The sequence below is a fragment of the Anabrus simplex genome, chromosome 1 (genome assembly GCF_040414725.1).
Source record: "Anabrus simplex isolate iqAnaSimp1 chromosome 1, ASM4041472v1, whole genome shotgun sequence".
Classification (NCBI taxonomy): domain Eukaryota; kingdom Metazoa; phylum Arthropoda; class Insecta; order Orthoptera; family Tettigoniidae; genus Anabrus; species Anabrus simplex.
The window spans coordinates 563,545,248-563,564,319 of NC_090265.1; the positions used below are offsets into that span (position 1 = coordinate 563,545,248).

General features: G+C 38.4%; 1 protein-coding gene across 2 annotated transcripts in view; it reads right to left on the reverse strand.

Annotated features, from left to right (window-relative positions):
• LOC136869794 (phenoloxidase-activating factor 2) overlaps nucleotides 1-19,072 on the reverse strand; it is a 166,805-nt gene that overhangs the window by 2,589 nt on the left and 145,144 nt on the right. For both annotated transcript variants that reach the window (XM_067144877.2, XM_067144876.2), the window contains exons 4-5: nucleotides 11,000-11,268; nucleotides 7,260-7,423 (exon numbers count right to left, since the gene is read on the reverse strand). In XM_067144877.2, coding sequence (XP_067000978.2) covers nucleotides 7,260-7,423; nucleotides 11,000-11,268 — 433 coding nt within the window. The remainder of the gene's footprint in view (nucleotides 1-7,259; nucleotides 7,424-10,999; nucleotides 11,269-19,072) is intronic.

Sequence of the window (19,072 nt, forward strand, 5' to 3'; positions counted from 1 at the left end):
TACTCTCATTTTCTGAGTTCTACTTTCTAGAAATATAGCTACCCATTCAGTCACTCTTTGATCTAGTCCTGTTGCGCTCTCTCTCTCTGTTTTCTTTTTTTTTTTTTTCTAATAGTCTCGCATGATCTAACCTCTATACAATGCCTTAGCTGAATCACGATACAGTTCATTTGACCTACTGAATCTAAATTACCGAGCTTGATAGCTGCAGTCGCTTAAGTGCGATCAGTATCCAGTATTCGGGAGATAGTAGGTTCAAACCCCACTATCGGCAGCCCTGAAGATGGTTTTCCATGGTTTCCCATTTTCACACCAGGCAAATGCTGGGGCTGTACCTTAATTAAGGCCACAGCCACTTCCTTCCCACTCCTAGCCCTTTCCTCTCCCATCGTCGCCATAAGACCTATCTGTGTCGGTGTGACGTAAAGCAACAAGCAAAAAATCTAAATTATCTACTATATCTTGCTGGAATCTTACAAGTTGAGCTTTGTCGGAATAACCTTCTAAACCCGAACTATCTTCTATTGAATCACTTACTGATTTCACAAATATGTCTAATATAACAAAATAATGCTTTCCCAAAGTTTACATGCAACACGTCTGGCGGACTGGCCTGTAATTTTCAGCTTTATACACAGGGGCTACTATATCAACTCTATTCAACTGGTATAGTTCCTTCATGCAAGCATTGATCAAATACTTCAGATATGGTACTAAATTCCAACCCATTGTCTTCAGTACATCCCCAGAAATCTTATCAATTCCAGCTGCTTTTCTAGTTTTCAACTTTTGTATCTTATTGTAAATGTCTTTGTTATTGTAGGTAAATTCCAATACTTTGTTAGTATTAATCACCTCCTCTATATGAAAATTATCCTTGTAACCAATAATCTTTACATACTGCTAACTGATTAATTCTGCCTTCTGTAGATCCTAATATACACACTCCCGTTATTGATTAATGGGTAATGGAATGTTCTTCTTGGAACCTATTTGTGCCTCTAACTACCTATACATAACTGCCGATTATGCTTGCCATAATTTTACCCGTAGCTGACTTCTTCGCTACTTCAGAACTACGTAACCACCACCCATCGTCAGCTACCTGTAGATTGTTCACACATGCCCCCATCTCTCTTTGTGTTAATTGATTTGCACTATCATAATGTCACCCTTCTGCATATTGTAAGCAAACTCCTTTCATCTCTCGGAGTCCACAAACTTCCTTAGTACCTGAGGGAACACATCGATTATGCTTTGCCAGCATTTAAGGTAAGCTCTTTCTTTTTCTTCATCTTGGTAAAAACTTAGTTCTCCAGGCCACTACTCCCCCCACCGTCACTTAATGCCTTTGAAAGGGCTTTGGCCTGCCCAGTGATTGCTGCTCAGCCCGAAGGCCTGCAGATTACGAGGTGCGGTGCGGTCAGCTTAACGCATCCTCTTGGCCGTTATTCTGGGCTTTCGAGACCGGGGCTGCCATATCACCGTCAAATACCTCCTCAATTCTAATCACGTAGGCTGAGTGGACCTCGAACCAGTCCTCAGGTCGAGAGAAAAATCCCTGACCTGGCCAGGAATCGAACTCAGGGCCTCCGGGCGAGAGGCAGGCACTCTACCCGTACACTACGGGCCCAGCCACTAAGGACTTTGCTATCTGTCATCAGGAGTTTTCTTTTTTGTGTTGGGGGCAAGTAAATGGAGGGTCCCAGGACAAATCTATGCCCTCTTACTCGTCAGTTTCCTGGGATACCCGATGAGTCAGAAAATCTCAATTTTACTGTACTAGTGGGGGAAGAATTATTGGCTTGGAGGTGGTATTTTCTTTGAAGTCAAAAACTAAACCCCATTTTTACTGGAAAAATTTGGAAATTGTGAAATAAGATTGATTTAGTGATTGGGAGGGGGAACATCTCTTCATAACAAAAGGTTAGTTTAGATATTTGTTAGTGAAAATGCTGTTTGAATTTGGAAAAAGGCAAAAGAGTTCTTAAACCAGATCATAAGTAAGCCAAGGGTTACAATGTTTATATCATGTGTTTGGCTTCTTGGTCCTTATGACCCCTTTAAGAACAGAGATGCCAGGACAATCGACAGAGCATGGAGAATTCTAGCCTTGGTCATCTTAGCTATTTTATCTGAGATCTAATAGTCAGTATACAAACTTCAGATCATCCATAATGGTAATGTTGTTGTCTGTTATTCGGTCTTTCATATCTATCAGGCGTACACTCTGCTTGTGGTGCATACACTTGGAAGATGTGGTATACCTCTCAGTGCAACTTCATGTTTGGCTCCCTTTAGGTTTCTACTCCAGTGCAGTACATAGACATTCCACAGGGACTTCTTACCAGAACCTTTCCACTTCATCTCACTCAACTCTAATATCCCAAGGTTGTGCTTCTCCATAATGTGAGTGGGAGTTGCTAGTTTTTTGCTACTTGCTTTACGTCGCACTGACACAGATAGGTCTTATGGCGACGATGGGATAGGAAAGGCCTAGGAATTGGAAGGAAGTGGCCGTGGCCTTAATTAAGGTACAGCCCTGGCATTTGCCTGGTGTGAAAATGGGAAACCACGGAAAACCATCTTCAGGACTGCCGACAGTGGGGCTCGAACCCACTACGTGTGTCCCGATTACTGGATACTGGCCGCACTTAAGCGTCTGCAACTATCGAGCTCAGTTGTGAGTGGGAGTTGGTCGGAGTGAGGATATACAAAGTGTCCCAGTTCTCGGTCACTCTTCGTTGGGTTGCTTTTGTGTCTGCCTGTATTTATGATGAGCCTGCACATTTGGGATAATGAGATACAGTGGCCATACAGACTACATGCTGCTGTCACTGATCATCATCATCATCATCATCATAAGTAATATAATGTCCTGCATTATCAATGACTTTCTGCTAATGCTGGGGCAATTTTTCAATTCCATGCCTGAAGAAATCCATTGGTTTGGCATTAAAGAAGTCAACAAGCCAAGTTCAAGGATCATTTCTCATAATTTCATTAAAGAATAGAAGACACTATCTGATCTGTAGTGAACTAACTTTCTCTAGGCCTAGGATAGACAAAGTTAAATCCCTCTGCAGACTAATAAGGGAAGAAAATCTCCAAGATGAGGGAATTAGACAGGAGTACATGGATATGATCAATGAAAAGTGTCCAAACAGTAGACAGCAAGCAAGTTCAGGATAAAAAAAGAGAATGGGTGTCATACAGGGCTGCTGTAATAGAAACAGCAAGGGAATGCCTAGGAACAACTATGTGTAAACATGGGAAAAAACTAACATCTTGGTTGAATGATCAACTGAGGGCAGCTTGTAAAATAAAAAAGGAATGTGTATCAGAAATGGCTCCAAACAAGGACTGATATAGACATGGAATTGTATGTAGATGAAAGAAACAACAAAATAAATTGATTGTTGATTCCAAGAAGAAGTCGTGGGAAGATTTTGGTAATAACTTGGAAAGGCTTGGTCAAGTGGCAGGGAAATCCTTCTGTACAGTATTAAAGGATCTCAGAGAGGGATGTAAAATGGAAATTATTAGAGTTTTGGGGTGAATAAGGTGAAATGATAGTAGATCGTACAGTATCACTGGACAGGTGGAAGGAAAATTTTGAAACTCTTCTCAGTGAAGAAGGAAAGAAGTGCTTTCAATGTGGCTTTGTGTTGTTTTAACTATACACATTGTGGCTTGACACAGGAATAGCATGCTTCTGGTGTCCGAGATACTATGTAGATAATATGCATATAGAATACAAAGGATGATGAAATATATCTGTATTTAGCCATGAAAGAATACAAAATCTTAGTTACATACAAAATGTTTATATTAAATATACTGGTTTACCGTCCGGCTCCATGGTTAAATGGTTAGCGTGCTGGCCTTTGGTCACAGGGGTCCCTGGTTCGATTCCCGGCAGGGTCGGGAATTTTAACCATCATTGGTTAATTTCGCTGACACGGGGGCTGGGTGTATGTGTCGTCTCCATCATCATTTCATCTTCATCACGACGCGCAGGTCACCCACAGGTGTCAAATCAGAAGACCTGCACCTGGTGAGCCGAAACTGTCCTCGGACACTCCCGGCACTAAAAGCCATACGCCATTTCATTACTGGTTTACCATTCTGTTGACTTTGTAATATTTGCCTATTATATTCTGTTCATATCTTCCATTTATTCCATGTAGTTACCATGATTACTACAATTCACTAATTGCTGAAGACGAAAGTGAAAGAGGACATGAAAGGGAACCAGAATTTGAACAGTAGTTAGACGTTTCAAAAAGGGACACAGTACAGCTACTGCCCTATTGAAAGTTACGTATGACACGAGACGTGCTATGGACAAAAGACAGGTGACGTTACTCGCACTTCTTTATTTTAACAGCACCTTTCACACAGTAAATAAAGAAATACTGGTTGCTAAATTGAATCATTTCCCCTTGGACAGACAGCTCTAGGATTTTTTCTCATGTCTTACCAAACAAAAACAATGCATAATCTTTGAGAAAAGATTATCTGAGTGGGTAACAAAATATTCAGGAGAGCCACAGGGATCAGTACTTGGACTACATCTCTTTGTTATCTATTTTAATTATATACCAGCAGGGCTAAGGCAGTGTAAATACCAACTGTTATCTACAAATCTACTATTACCCCAAAATTTCTGGCATCAATCATGCAATAGGTTATATGAACTCTGACTTAAATAATATCTATGCATATGCACATATCTTAATTAATCCATCAAAATATAAATCCATTATTGTTAGGCAGATGAAACAAATCAGTGCGGGAAAGAACAAAAACATTCCTCCACTCACTTTATCTGGTAAAATGATTATGTATGAAAACTCTGTAGCAATCTGGGTGTAATTATAAATGAGAGTCTTAACTGGGAGGAGCTTATTACGAGTGTCTGTAGAAAAGAGTACGCCTCCCTCCACCCCCTAAAATATCACAAAATATGTGCTGCCACTGAACATGAGAATTATAAATGCCCTTATCCTTCCCCGCACTAATTGATGCCATGAGAGAACAACTGAACTGATTACAGCATGCTATGAACTCATGTATTATATTTTCTTCTCCTTATGCTACAATGTTCATGTCACTTCTTGTTATTGTCAACTTTCCCTTCTAAAACCTGAATGATACAGAATATTAAATAAGAATATCTCCTACTACTGATCTTCACAACTGAATTTCCTATCCTCTTTCAACCAGTATAACACATGCTCTGGCAGCACACATGCTATCCCTCTCAGCAGGTCAGCAGCATATAGCCGTTCCTTTGTGGTGAATGGAGTTAGAATATGGAACTCTGATTATGATGATGATGACTTATTTAAAGGGGCCTAACATATAGGTCATTGTCCCCTAATGGTACGAAATGAGACAAAATGTAATGACAATTTAGAAGTCCAAAACACATACAATGACCAGAATTCAAAACGTGATGAAGAATGCATTGATGAATATGAATTTTAAATAATCAGCGGATCCAACTCACAATATTGAAAGTTACAAATAATTCCAAAATTAATCTACTGACTAGAATTCAAAAAAAGAGATGAAAAATGATTATGAATTTAAGACGATCAGTGGATTTCACCTGCAATGTCCCACCTTCCCAGAAACTATATTAAAACCATAGTATATGCTGACCAAGGGGTTCCTTCCAAAGCACAATCCTGAATCGATGATGCTTGTCTAAAGGGGTCCAAAATCCAGGCCAACAGCCCCTCATATTGGTACATGTCACCAGGAAGGTAAGAACCATGATATTTCTCCTGTAGCGGTACTAATCATGAGTAACGTAGACTTACGGTGTTCCACACATTGTGGTACTACTCGCAGGTAATGTAATATGCATAGGTAACACAGACTTATGGTGTTTCTCACATTACGGCACCACTCGTAGGCAACACAAACCCATGGTGTTCCTCGCATAGTGGTACTAATCACAGGTACTGTAAAACCCATACCGATTCATACTCTGCTGCTTCTAATCACAAACCTACTGTGTAGCTAACATAGTAGTACTACTCGCAAGTAAAGTCGATCCACGGTGTTCATCGCGTGATGGTACTAATCATAAGTAGTCTTGTGGTCTGACACATGGTGTGAATGGACGTATAAAGACTTTTATTGTACATATTTCAATGTGTAACTACACCAGTTTTAATTAATATGTCCTTACTCATTTGTTTGTGATTTGTTTTATGCCTGATGATGACATTTAAATGTCAAAACTGGTCCCATGTTAAATAAAAGTTGTGAATAAGATCTATACAACATGTAATTAGTATTGAATAGGTTGAACCTTATAAATAACTCATCTCTGTCGTCTCAGTTCAATACGGAAACAACAATGAAACTCATATCTTTGAATTTTGCTTTACGTCGCACCGACACAGATAGGTCTTATGGCGATGATGGGATGGGAAAGGCCTATGAATGGGAAGGAAGCAGCCATGACCTTAATTAAGGTACAGCCCCAGCATTTGCCTGGTGTGAAAATGGGAAACCACGGAAAACTATCTTCAGGGCTGCCGACAGTTGGATTCGAACCCACTATCTCCTGGATGCGAGCTCACAGCTGCGTGCTCCTAACCACACGGCCAACTCGCCTGGTGGTTCTAATTCAATTATCCCTTGGTCTCCCCTTTTAGTTGCCTCTTATGCCAGACAGGGGATACCATGGGTGTATGATTTGTCTGTGTTGCCTACCCACAGGGGTAATATGGAGTTCTCCCCCATAACATTAGAGCCATAAAAAGCTTATATTCCTGTAAGTCGTATTGCTGTGAGCATCTCCTCCATGTGTGTCACCAAGTTGAAAAAATAAATCTTGCGGAGTGAATGTGTGTGTGAATGATGTAAGTTTAGTCTGCTTATGTTATTTTGTGTCATATTCCTTCTAGATAATAATAATAATAATAATAATAATAATAATAATAATAATAATAATAATACATCTAAATGAGAAACCAGATTTTCAGTGTCTAATTTGCCACCAGGGAACACTTTTATAATGTAAAACTCTACTACAAAGATGACAAAATGTGATAGCTGTAGTTTTTTATGAAAGTATTAATCTGATTTATGGAAAATTTTGAAAATTGAAACTGCTTTCGTGTAAAACTTTGGTCATTATGTTTTCAAAAATGGATCTCTAATGGAACTAAAATGTCTATTATGTTGAGTTAGATGCATACCATACAGCTGGAAGAAGATAATGCTAAACCACTTACCTTGCACGTATCTTTACCAACTTCACCTCCAGCACAAATGAAACTATCGTGCAGTTCAAAGTAGGAGCCTAGCCTAGTCTTACGTAGGGCTATTTGGCAATCAGCATGAGGAACTACGGGCAGCTCAATCTTCTTCAGGATTACCTGGTACTTGCCTTCCTTACCTACAATCAATTCAAAAATTCTTTAGACTTCATTGTAGCCAATACTTATTAAGGAGAACAAGGAAGATAGATCTTCATATGCTCTGGTAATCTATCGGTAACAATACTCATTCAGTTTCTAAGTACCGTATCCTTTTATATGACTAGTTATGCTGGATGTGTTGGTGACCACAGATTTATAGTTTTATTCAGAACAAGATTTTGTTCTAGGTGGAGTATTCTTCAATGTGAAATAGATTTTCAGCTTATTAGTTCGAGGGAAGTGGAGATTGTATTAAGTACATGTAGCACATACTGAAGAGATCATTTCAGTGTGGTTGTGAAAGCCAAATATTCAGTAATTCTACTCATGATACTGTTAGGCTTTTGGGCTTATGCCGTGTCAAGAAAATAGGGTGAAATTCTTTACTTTTTTTTAACAGAAGCCTTTCTCGTGGACAGTTGAGATTTTCTTCTGATGACACAGAGCACAGTTCTCTGCGAAACGTAAAGAATTTCACCTTATTTTCTTGACATGGCATAAGCCCAAAAGCCTATACATATCATGTCTGTAAGTACAGACCGTGAAAGCATCAATGGCAAAATTCAGTAATTCGTCAATTAAATGTATTGCTGTTAGTTATGTAAAGAGAAAAGGGGCCTTGTATTCCCTTAAGCGAATAATGATTTTAACCCTCAGTTGGTCACGCGTCGGTCTCTTCACCGCCATTTTTCCTTCACCCAGTGATAACTCTGGTTAAAGTCTCCTTCAGTGTTGTTTCCCATTGTAACTTCTCTTCCTCTGTTAAACTATAAATTATGGTCGATATTATTTATATTTTTTTTGCTTTGTCTTTGACTGAAGTGTTGATAAACATTGGGTCCTTGTAAGAAAGAAGAGATATTTGTAGCAATGGAGTGTTTTCATTCTGCATATCTGAGTTTGTACATTTTCTCTGTAGTTGGTGGACTTTAATTTTGTGAACTCTTAACAAAAGATCCTTTATAAACACAGGATGTGAGGCTGAGGAAGAAGTTATTTTGCAAGAATGTGATTATAGAATGGATACCGAAAATGAATTTTCTGATAAGGAGGCTAATGTTGGGAGTGATTTATCAGATACCAATGGGAATTTCATTTTTGGAAAGGTTAATACCAATTTACCATACAATTTATTTTATGATCAACATGTTCTAGTTTACTATGCACACAGGAGGGGGTGATAACAATCCTAAGAGAAAGTTGCAACATTGTTTGAAACAGCTTGTATTTCATTTTTTCATTCCTCTTTATGACTTACAAGGCTCTATTTACCTTGTATACAATGTAGCCAACAATTTCGACAGAAGAACCAAGGGTGGTGAAATGACCGACACGTGACCACTAACATTACACAATTAAGTGCACCTCACTACAGGTTAAAGAATGAGTAAGAAAATGTTTGCAGAATGACATTACCAGCACAATGTACAGTCACCCAAAAAACAATGAGCACACGGTACCGTGTTAATTTTCTCGCAAGTATACTTCTCTCACGAACAATTAAACCTATAGATATAATATTTGTTGAAGGTATTCTCATGGTTTGTATCTACATGGGAGGTGAATAACAATGTTATTGGTTTTACATCCCACTAACTAAATTTCTATGGTTTTTGGAGCTGCCAGTACCAGAATTTTGTCCTGTGAGAGTTCTCTTCCATGTCAGAAAATCTACTGACACTAGGGTGACGTATTTGAACACCTTCAAATACTACCACACTGAGCTAGGTTCAAAACCAAGTTGATGCATGGAAAGGAAATTGTACTTTGAATTCAAAAGAAATATAAAATATTAAACGCGAGGAACATACAATATCATGCACCCATTTTTTTTTTTCATCGACTACAAACAGTATTACAAAAGCAAAGAAGTCAGTTATGAATTTTAATTGTAAGCACCAACTTTCCTTCTTTTAATGACAAGAAATGAAAGAAGAAATTGAGAGAGAGAGAGAGAGAGAGAGAGAGAGAGAAAGAAAGAATGTATTTAACACATCACTGAAGAAAGAGTGTGAAAGGAAATAATGAAATTACAAATAAAAGCAAAGAAGTTGGGGAGAACTAGATTTTTTGCTACGGGCTTTACGTCGCACCGACACAGATAGGTCTTATGGCGACGATGGGATAGGAAAGGCCTAGGAGTTGGTAGGAAGTGGCCGTGGCCTTAAGTAAGGTACATCCCCAGCATTTGCCTGGTGTGAAAATGGAAAACCATGGAAAACCAGCTTCAGGGCTGCCGACAGTGGGATTCGAAGCCATGATCTCCCGGATGCAAGCTCACAGCCTCTACGCGCACAGCCAACTCGCTCGATAGAGAACTAGATTACAATGGGCGAATGTGATAAAGAACAGTATTATACAAGACAGCGCAAGTACTGGTGTGTTAATGACCAAAAGCTCTCTCTAATCTTTCTGTTTTCTATTTTTTACGAAGAATTTAGACCGCAAGAATACTGGGGCATCTGAACAGTCCAAAGTAAGTAAACTCAAAACACTGAATATGTATATTTTATGCACCTACTTGCGTTAGTGCCACAAGATGGCTTATAATTTTAGCTTTACTTTCAAAATTCTCAGATAAATCCTATCACAGTGTAAAGTAGTACGAGACTAGAAAGGAAACAAGATATGTGTGTACCGGGCGAGTTGGCCGTGCGCGTAGAGGCGCGCGGCTGTGAGCTTGCATCCGGGAGATAGTAGGTTCAAATCCCACTATCGGCAGCCCTGAAAATGGTTTTCCGTGGTTTTCCATTTTCACACCAGGCAAATGCTGGGACTGTACCTTAATTAAGGCCACGGCCGCTTCCTTCCAACTCTTAGGCCTTTCCTATCCCATCGTATTATACAAGACAGCGCAAGTACTGGTGTGTTAATGACCAAAAGCTCTCTCTAATCTTTCTGTTTTCTATTTTTTACGAAGAATTTAGACCACAAGAATACTGGGGCATCTGAGCATCTATCTGTGTCGGTGCGACGTAAAGCCCCTAGCAAAAAAAAAAAAAAAAAAAAAAAGATATGTGTGTGTCAAAATTATGACTTAGCTCTGTGTATTGTTCCTTTCTTCAATGCATATCGTACAGCAACAAACATTTGAAAGTGATTAATGCAGAAAATATGTCTTGTTTTTCATTTTTTAAATTGTAGGCTTTTTCCATTGTATTTTTTTAACAGAGCCACTGACATTTTTTAATGGTAATTGTTTACAAAATATTCCTAACCGAATGCATTTCACAGAATTTGTATTTATTTTCAGCAGCAACAAATATATTTGGGCCATTGATACGGTTCTTTGAAAAATGTCTAATATTATATTTTCTAAATAATTTTGAAAATTAAAATTCTCATATCCTATGTTTATAAAAAAAGTTAAATTTTACTAATAAATTGGAAATTTTTGGACCTACATTTGTGAAAGGATTAAAAAGTTGTTTTCTGGAAAAATAGTTTAAACAATATGTATTCCTTATTTCACTACTAGAAAGTAATTCACAGTATATGCTTGAAAATATTTAATCCATGCATTGAAATGTAATTTGCACATGTAAGATTCTTACCAAAGACATCCTTTCCCCAGCCACTGGCAAAACAGCGACTATAATCAAATATAGCTCCTTGGTTGGGCAAACATACCACATCTACATTGTCTGTCAGCTCTACAGCAGTCTCCAGAAACATGAGGGCAACATCATTGTAAAGAGCTCCAGCATAATAATCCTTGTTGACTATAATTTTGGCTATATTACGATCCTGATGGGGGATGAGTTCATCATTAGTCTGTGTGTCCCACTCACCAGCACGAATCCTAAGCTGTGATGGCTTCTTTCTGTAGCAAATCAAGAGCAAGTAATAGTTATTGAAACATCGACTAAGAAAATCTTTTACAGTAAAAAAAAAAAGTTTCCTTTAATATACAGAAGGAAACTGTCTATAGAGACCATAACCTGCCATTTTAGATTAATTTAATGGAAAGGAACAAATAAGTGTGAATTCAACTGGATGGAATTAAATTCGATGCATCCACTCTTCGATTTTTAAAATGTCCAATTATATTGGCAATAGTTTTGGATTTCTTAATGGGGGCTCCCCTTTTAATTAGTTCTTTTTGTGTACAAAAATTTTAATTTGACTAGGTGATGAAGGGAATGTATTAAGATTCTTGAAACATGTACTAGACTAATGTAAATAAATATAAATAATTAATAATTAATTAATAATTCATTAATAATTAATATTTAGTATTTGTTGAAAAATTAGATATCTTGTGCCATTGTCATTTTATCAGCTGCTGAAGTTACCCAATCAGATTGCTTGTGCTGTTGCTAAATTTGCACTTGGTTTATGACCGGCTTGAGAGCGCCAATAAAAAAAAAACTTCAGGGAAGGGACTTGAACGAGGACTCCCTGCTGATACGCTCAGTCCCCCAATAAGCACACTATGGTGGCAATGGCTGAAACCCACGGTGTGTTAGTGTTTGATAATCATTTCTCATCATGGCTTGCAAGTCTAATCAAGCCACGTGCAGATTTAGGAACACCACCTCGTAAAGCCCATTTGAATTCCCCCGTGAAGCGATTTGATTGGCTACCTTCAGTAGCTACAAAATGACAATGGTGCAAGACATCAACGTAAGTTTTTCAAATGACTTTTCAGGACGACCAATATGGTAATGCTCCTATCCTCTGTTCACGTTGTTTCTGGTCACCCTCTATAATACGATGAATACAATGACAGATCGGCGTGGGAAGAGGGAGCAACAGAGAGACAAGATGACAAACATGAACACTCGAAAGGATGAGAACAATATCCACATCTTCAAATACTGCCATTTTTGAGTAGATAGGCTCTTTCCTCATCAATATCAGTTCTTGTACATCCATTTCTTCTCAGCCCCTGATGAGAGCTTATTTCTGCTTCCCAGCTTCATCAGGAGGTCGGGCATCAGCACTTGCTGAGGGGCCACCTAGACAGATCAGTCTTGATGCAAGTAGTGTAGGATAAAGAGAAAGCTGTATCAATACAGGGAAAGGTAAGAAACATTTGATAAAGATAAATACAGGTGGTAAAAGATTAGGAACACAGGACTTACACCAAAGGAGAAAAAGATCCCAGTGTGAGAGTAAAATAATCATAGGTGTTAATGTATGGGGTAATCACATACTGTAAATGGGATTGTAAATAAAGGTTACAGTTTGACTGATATGTAGACAGCAGTGTATTAAGATGCAGAGATTGTTGTCGTCCTTGTCCTTTTGAGCTTTCTAATTCACCATCTTCTCACACTGACCAGTAATGTGCTTATCCAGTTATGTGCTCTATGTTCCTATCTTTCTACATATAACTTGTTTCAGATTTAATTTATGGCTCTGCCAATGGACTTCTGGAGTTTACAATGAGATAGTCTCATTATGATAACATAGTAGGAGCTATATAATAAGAGTGTCCTTGTGATTAAAATGGTCATTAATAGTGTTGCGAGTTACCACTCTTCCTGCCTAACAGTTATTTTCTAAGTTAGGCAGCCATAGATTACATTTTTCTAGCTATAAAAAAAGAAGCCAAGATTCTTTCCACATCATTTGTACAAGTGCAAATTAATCTAAGTTTATTTGTTAAAATGAAATTACATTACAATACCAATGCTAGTTAACGGTTTCAAGATCTCACATATACTGTTGTGAATTCTGGAAGCTGGAAGAAAGAATGCTAAGTGGTCTTGAGTTCTATACTTGTGCAGGCTTTCACAGCCGATGTCAGTTGACAAACCTTATTCTACTAATCTACTTAATCTTGTGATTAAGGCTGAAAATGACCCAAATAATAGGGTCAAAACTAATCCCAACACTTAATAAAAATAATTAGATGTTACGGAGGGTTGCCCTAGTTAATACAGGACGCGCCTTTGAATGCACGTGCCACTCCTGGAAGCAGTTGCATCTCTGATTTTTTGTTCTGTCTGGTCAATGTGATTTAGAGAAGTGCTGCATACAGTCATATCATACCATTGTTGCCTCATGGCCTGCCAAATTGCAGATATATTATGGCAAGGCTACATTGTTGGCTTTTCCAATGGTAATTTTCATTATAGAGGATTGTACAACAGTGTAAAATGAAAAGTCAAAACTAGTAAGTCCTCTGTAGGCAGTGAGATAAAATTACATCAAAATGGTTTCCCACCAGACCCTCAGGACTCCGGACATCATTAAGAAGGTAAAGGCTGCTGTCCTGAAAAAATCCTCTAACTCAAAGGCACCTTGCCAGCTACACAAGAACATCTAAAGTTATAGTTTACCGTATAATTAAAGATGATCTGAACCTGGTAAAGCTGCATAAGACACATGGATATGCTTTGAAAGCAAGGCACGTTAAAGAACGATGCACTAATGCCAGAAAATGATATGAAAACTACCTAGCAAGGGATAAATGGCAGTCAGTTGTTACCCTGGATGAAGCTTTGGTTTATTTGAATGGCACCAACAAGTACCGGGCAATTTATTGTTCCCCAAAAGGCCAAAAGGGGCACTCAGATTTTGTCAAAGAAAACAAAGAAAAGCTTGCTAAGGAGTTCATGGTAGTGGCCAGATATTATAACTCAGAATCCTCAGAGTGCTGAAAAACATGAAGATCAATGCTAGCTACTTCCAGAAGAATGTCATGGACCCCTATTTCGACAAAGATATCCCTCGGCCGTACAGTGAGGATGCCTCAAATGTCAGGATCCACATGGATAAAGTGTCCAGTCATAATACCAGATCATCAGTCACCTACTATGGAAGAAAACAAGCAGAGACAGGTGTGTGTGTCATAATATTTAGTGACAACCTTGTCAAATCCCAGGATGCCTTGCCGATGAATTTCAATGCTTTTGGTCTCCTGAAAAAATGGCTTTCTTCTAGACGTCCCACCACTAATGAGTGTCTTTGGAAAGTGTGGAGGTATGGGACAATATTCCTCTTCCTGTATTCCGTCAAAGTCTTCTGCAGTGGAAATCAAGATGTAGGGCAATATTCCGTGCTCGCGGCTATCACACCAAGTACAACAGGATCTGGAGAAAAAGGAATCGACTAGGACAAAAGGTATGTTAAAATCATCCAAACTTAACTGGGGCAACCCTCTGTATTTAACTGGTACTGAATAGATGGATCTTCCTTCCCTCTCTTTGTTAGCGATCATTTGTCATTGTGGACCACAGTGATATTTATTATTTATGAAACCTTATTCTTTTTCTGGGATTTTAGGCCCAGTTACAGTAACATCACAGATATGTTTCCATTTCAACTACTCTTCAGTAGGCCTTGTCAAGATAAAAAAACACTGGCTGGTTGGGCAGAGAGGAGAACTCCCATTCCTGCACAAGCTAGGGAAGAGTGAATCAATCAATAAATTAATCATTTAATTAAATCATCATTGATCTGCATTTAGGGCTGTTGCTCAGGTGGCTGATCACTTCGTAAGTGATTTCAAAGAACTTGGACATTTATTAAACGTTTCACTTGATAAATTATTCCATTTCCTAATTCCTCTTCCTGAATATGAATATTTTCCCCGATTTGTCCCCTTGAATTCCAAGCTCGTCTTTATATCTCATACTTTAAAAACTCCAATCAAGCTTATTTGATTACTAATGTCATTCCACACCATCTCTCCACTAATGCTGGCTACTGAGTTTATGATTCAAAGCAGTGTATCGATTCATTAGATTGTTCGAGTGAATTGAATCGCAACAACGCCAAGCTCACGGCATACGATTCAGCTGATTCGCAGCGTACAGTACTGAATAGTGTACTCACATATCAGTTGAGACACAACACATACACTGTTCTTTATTGGAACACTGGACATTGGCGGGGAGGCAAACTTCCATTGCAGGAAAGACATACAGAATCACGACTCAAAGAAAGAATCGTACGCTATAACGATCTCTCACTCTCAGCTCATTTGAAAATAGTACCCACTTGCATTCACTGTCCTTACAGGGAGGTTTAAAACAATAGTTGTATTTATTTGCAGTGTTAAAAAGGTAGTCAAAACATAATTTCAAAGTAGGTAGTAAGTAGGTAGGCAATTAGGTTATTCTATTTACCTGTATTAATCTAAGAATCTTAGTATTATAACTTAGTTGACATCCCACAATGTATTCAGCTCAAGCTACCCTGTTACTATAAGTCATGCTCTTGACTACTCATAATTATCTGTTTTATGTTCGGAAGAACCACTCAATATTCTCTCAGTTCGTATGTTGCATCATTGCATAAGACCTCAATAATTGAATCATGAGATCACTGCTGTACGTGGACAGTGAATAAGTGAGCAAACAGACCAATAACTTAACTAAAAAGATGTTTAATTAGAAAACCATGAATACAGTAAAATTTACAAGTTCTTTGAAATCATTTAAGAAAAGACTAAGCAAACAATTGATAGGGAATCTGCCACCTCTGCGACAGCCCTAAATGCAGATCATTAATGATTGTGTGTACAAATATTTTTTCATCTAATTCTTTATACTTATTGAATGGAGTTGTCACTATGGGAGTAAGTCTTTGTAACATCAAAACTTGGTACAAAGAGGTAGCTGCATGAGAAATCTGAATCTGAAAGCTAGACGACTCGTAGGAAAGTAGTTCATCAAATGAAGACCAGATGGCAGCAATGAGCAATGTACGCTGGGTTGCTGCTGTCTATCAGTACACCTACATAGATGTAATAGGAATGGTGACTCGAGTGTGCCGTGAATCAGATCACCGCATCGATTCAGCAATGTGAACAGAATGAAATGAATCAATTCAGTAATATGAATCAAATAATACATCATTACTCTCCACTGAGTGCGAAGGCATCAGCAGCCGGCAAAACTATCCTTGCCGCAAGTTGGGGGCTTCATTCATCCCATCCTTGACCCGGTCATTGACTGGAAAACAGGTTGTAGGTTACTCTCCATTGAAAGCTCAGAATATACTGCTTAAGCAAGTAGCTCGCCTCCTCACTCCCAAGTTTTCCCAGCCAAAGTTTTCAACATTTTCATAATACTATTCTTTTGTTGGAAATCACTCAGAACAATTCATGCTGCTTTCCTTTGGATCTTTTTCAGTTCTTGTATGAATTAATAATAATAATATTATAATATGTTGCTATTGTTGTTGAAACGGGGTATTTGTGGAAAGCAGAGAGGTGAAAGAAGGTGCGGGCTTGAATGGGTCTAACTACAACATCAAGAATTGAATTAAAATTTTAACAAAGGTTATATTTCTTTCAATATTAAAAAAAAACCTTAACAAATTTCCACTAGGTGGAATAACAAAGAAGAAAAGAACAGGTACAATGCCAATTTTGAAACGAGACTTGGAAAAATTCAAGATTCAGAACTTTAATAACCATTTTGGGCTTCAAGCACCTAGTTTTACAATTTCTGAGCTACCAGCTCAATTTTACAATTCAAAATGAGGAATAATTTAGTCAAGGGCAGAAATCCCCTAATTCAAGAGCACTTGCTCCCTAAATTACAATGTCAAGCTTTCCAGAGGCACCCTTCACTATTACAAAACTTTGGAAAGTGCTAACAGGCTCTCAGTTTCTTGCAGCCCACTCAAGGCAACATCAAAATCTTACAATCTCTGGCCTCTCAAGGCCCAACTTACAAATTGAAATAGTTTTATACAGGGGTATCTAGTACCCAACCTACTTAGCCTTTGCGAAAAAAGAACGGATTAAATAAACGGCCTGAACACAAACTGAACGAAGGCGAACACTGCGCACCAGATCATGAAATATAAAATCCTACAGGGCTCTCGGCCGATGAAACAGAGGCTAATCCCAAGCTACTGAGGTGGCTCACATGGAAATAAATTTAATACATTACAGAAAAGAAAACAGTAATGAAGACGTAGTCACCTCAAACCAAGATGAAGGGGAGCTCGAGAGGGTAACTCACTCTCTATCCCAGATTTACAGTTAAAGATTTTATGAAGTTTTACATTAGCCAAAAGAAAATTTACATTTTAGAAAAGTATTGTTAGTTAAGGATTCGGACCTTCCCCTCGGATAAATTTGCGGAGACAGAAAGAAAGATAGAATTTACGTGGCCATTACCTTGTAGATGTTCTGCTGCCTTAACACACACACTTAGAAGGACGGCGATCAATTGACAAGGAAATTCGAAAAGCCGCAAATTATATACCCTCAGGGAAGGTTCGAGAGAATTCAGCACTAATCCAGACACGCCCTCTCAATTTTTATTGGTAAATTCAAAGTGAACAAGAAATGCGGGATTGGTTGAAAATTAATTACAAAAATTTATGATTGGCCAGATTCAAAACTGGCAGAAAGAAAAGGAAGTGTTGCCAACCCAAAAATAAATAAACATAGATTCAGTTATGGAAAACCTAGAAATATGAAACTTCTTTAAGTTATAAGTTCTTCTACCTTGCACCAGAGTGCATGATCATAGTTTTTTGGTAGTGACATCTGTGGAAAAATGTCCAAACTTCTTGATGTATAGCAAAACAAAACAAGGAGAAATTCAATCAGTTTAGGAAACTTCAGAATAAAACAATTACTTAATATTTCAGTAGTGTCATCATCCATTTAAAGTCCGAAGTTTGTGTAGTATCAGTTTCACTTTTTGATCGATAGAGGAGTTCATTAAGGCGCTCATTTTGAATGAGCGGAGTTGAGGTGTACCTCCTGGTGGTATTATTATTATTATTTTTTGCTAGGGGCTTTACGTCGCACCGACACAGATAGATCTTATGGAGACGATGGGATAGGAAAGGCCTAGGAGTTGGAAGGAAGCGGTCGTGGCCTTAATTAAGGTACAGCATTTGCCTGGTGTGAAAATGGGAAACCACGGAAAACCATCTTCAGGGTTGCCGATAGTGGGATTCAAACCTACTATCTCCCGGATGCAAGCTCACAGCCGCGCGCCTCTACGCGCATGGCCAACTCGCCCGGTATATTATTATTATTATTATTTTTTATTATTATTATTATTATTATTATTATTATTATTATTATTATTATTATTATTATTATTATTATGGGGGATTGTTGTACGTCTTGGTAGTTACAAGATCAGTAAGTCTGTTGCGCATGCAATGATCGAAGCATTCATTGGTAATCACCCGTATATTGATATGGAAAGTGAGTATAAATAATAAATATACGTGCTTTCAATATTTAACAGGATAAACTACGGTAGTGGGTGAAAAGTTCAAGACATTGATATTGTGTGTTAGTGAAATTGCATTTTTTTAGGTTACGTAGTTTCGTCATAGAAAATAACAGAGAATAGATATTTCTCTGCGACCTGAGTCACGGCCAGCTGGACTCCCTGTACGGCACGATGTCTGGAGCTGGAATCCAGTGTGACTCTGTGCTCGTCATTGTGGAGATAGAAGATTGTGAGGCACGAAAGCTGTTAGACACAGGCAAAATTAAAGTAGGCTGGCTGTACTGCAGAGTAAGATGGTGGGCCGTAGTTCCTCGGTGCTTTAGATGTCTGTCATGTGGGCATCAAGCACGAAACTGTAAAGGATTGGACATAAGTAAACTCTGCTTTAAGTGCAGGGAAGCTGGTCACAAGGCAGTAGGATGCAAAACAAATCCACGATGCATAATTTGCACAGACATG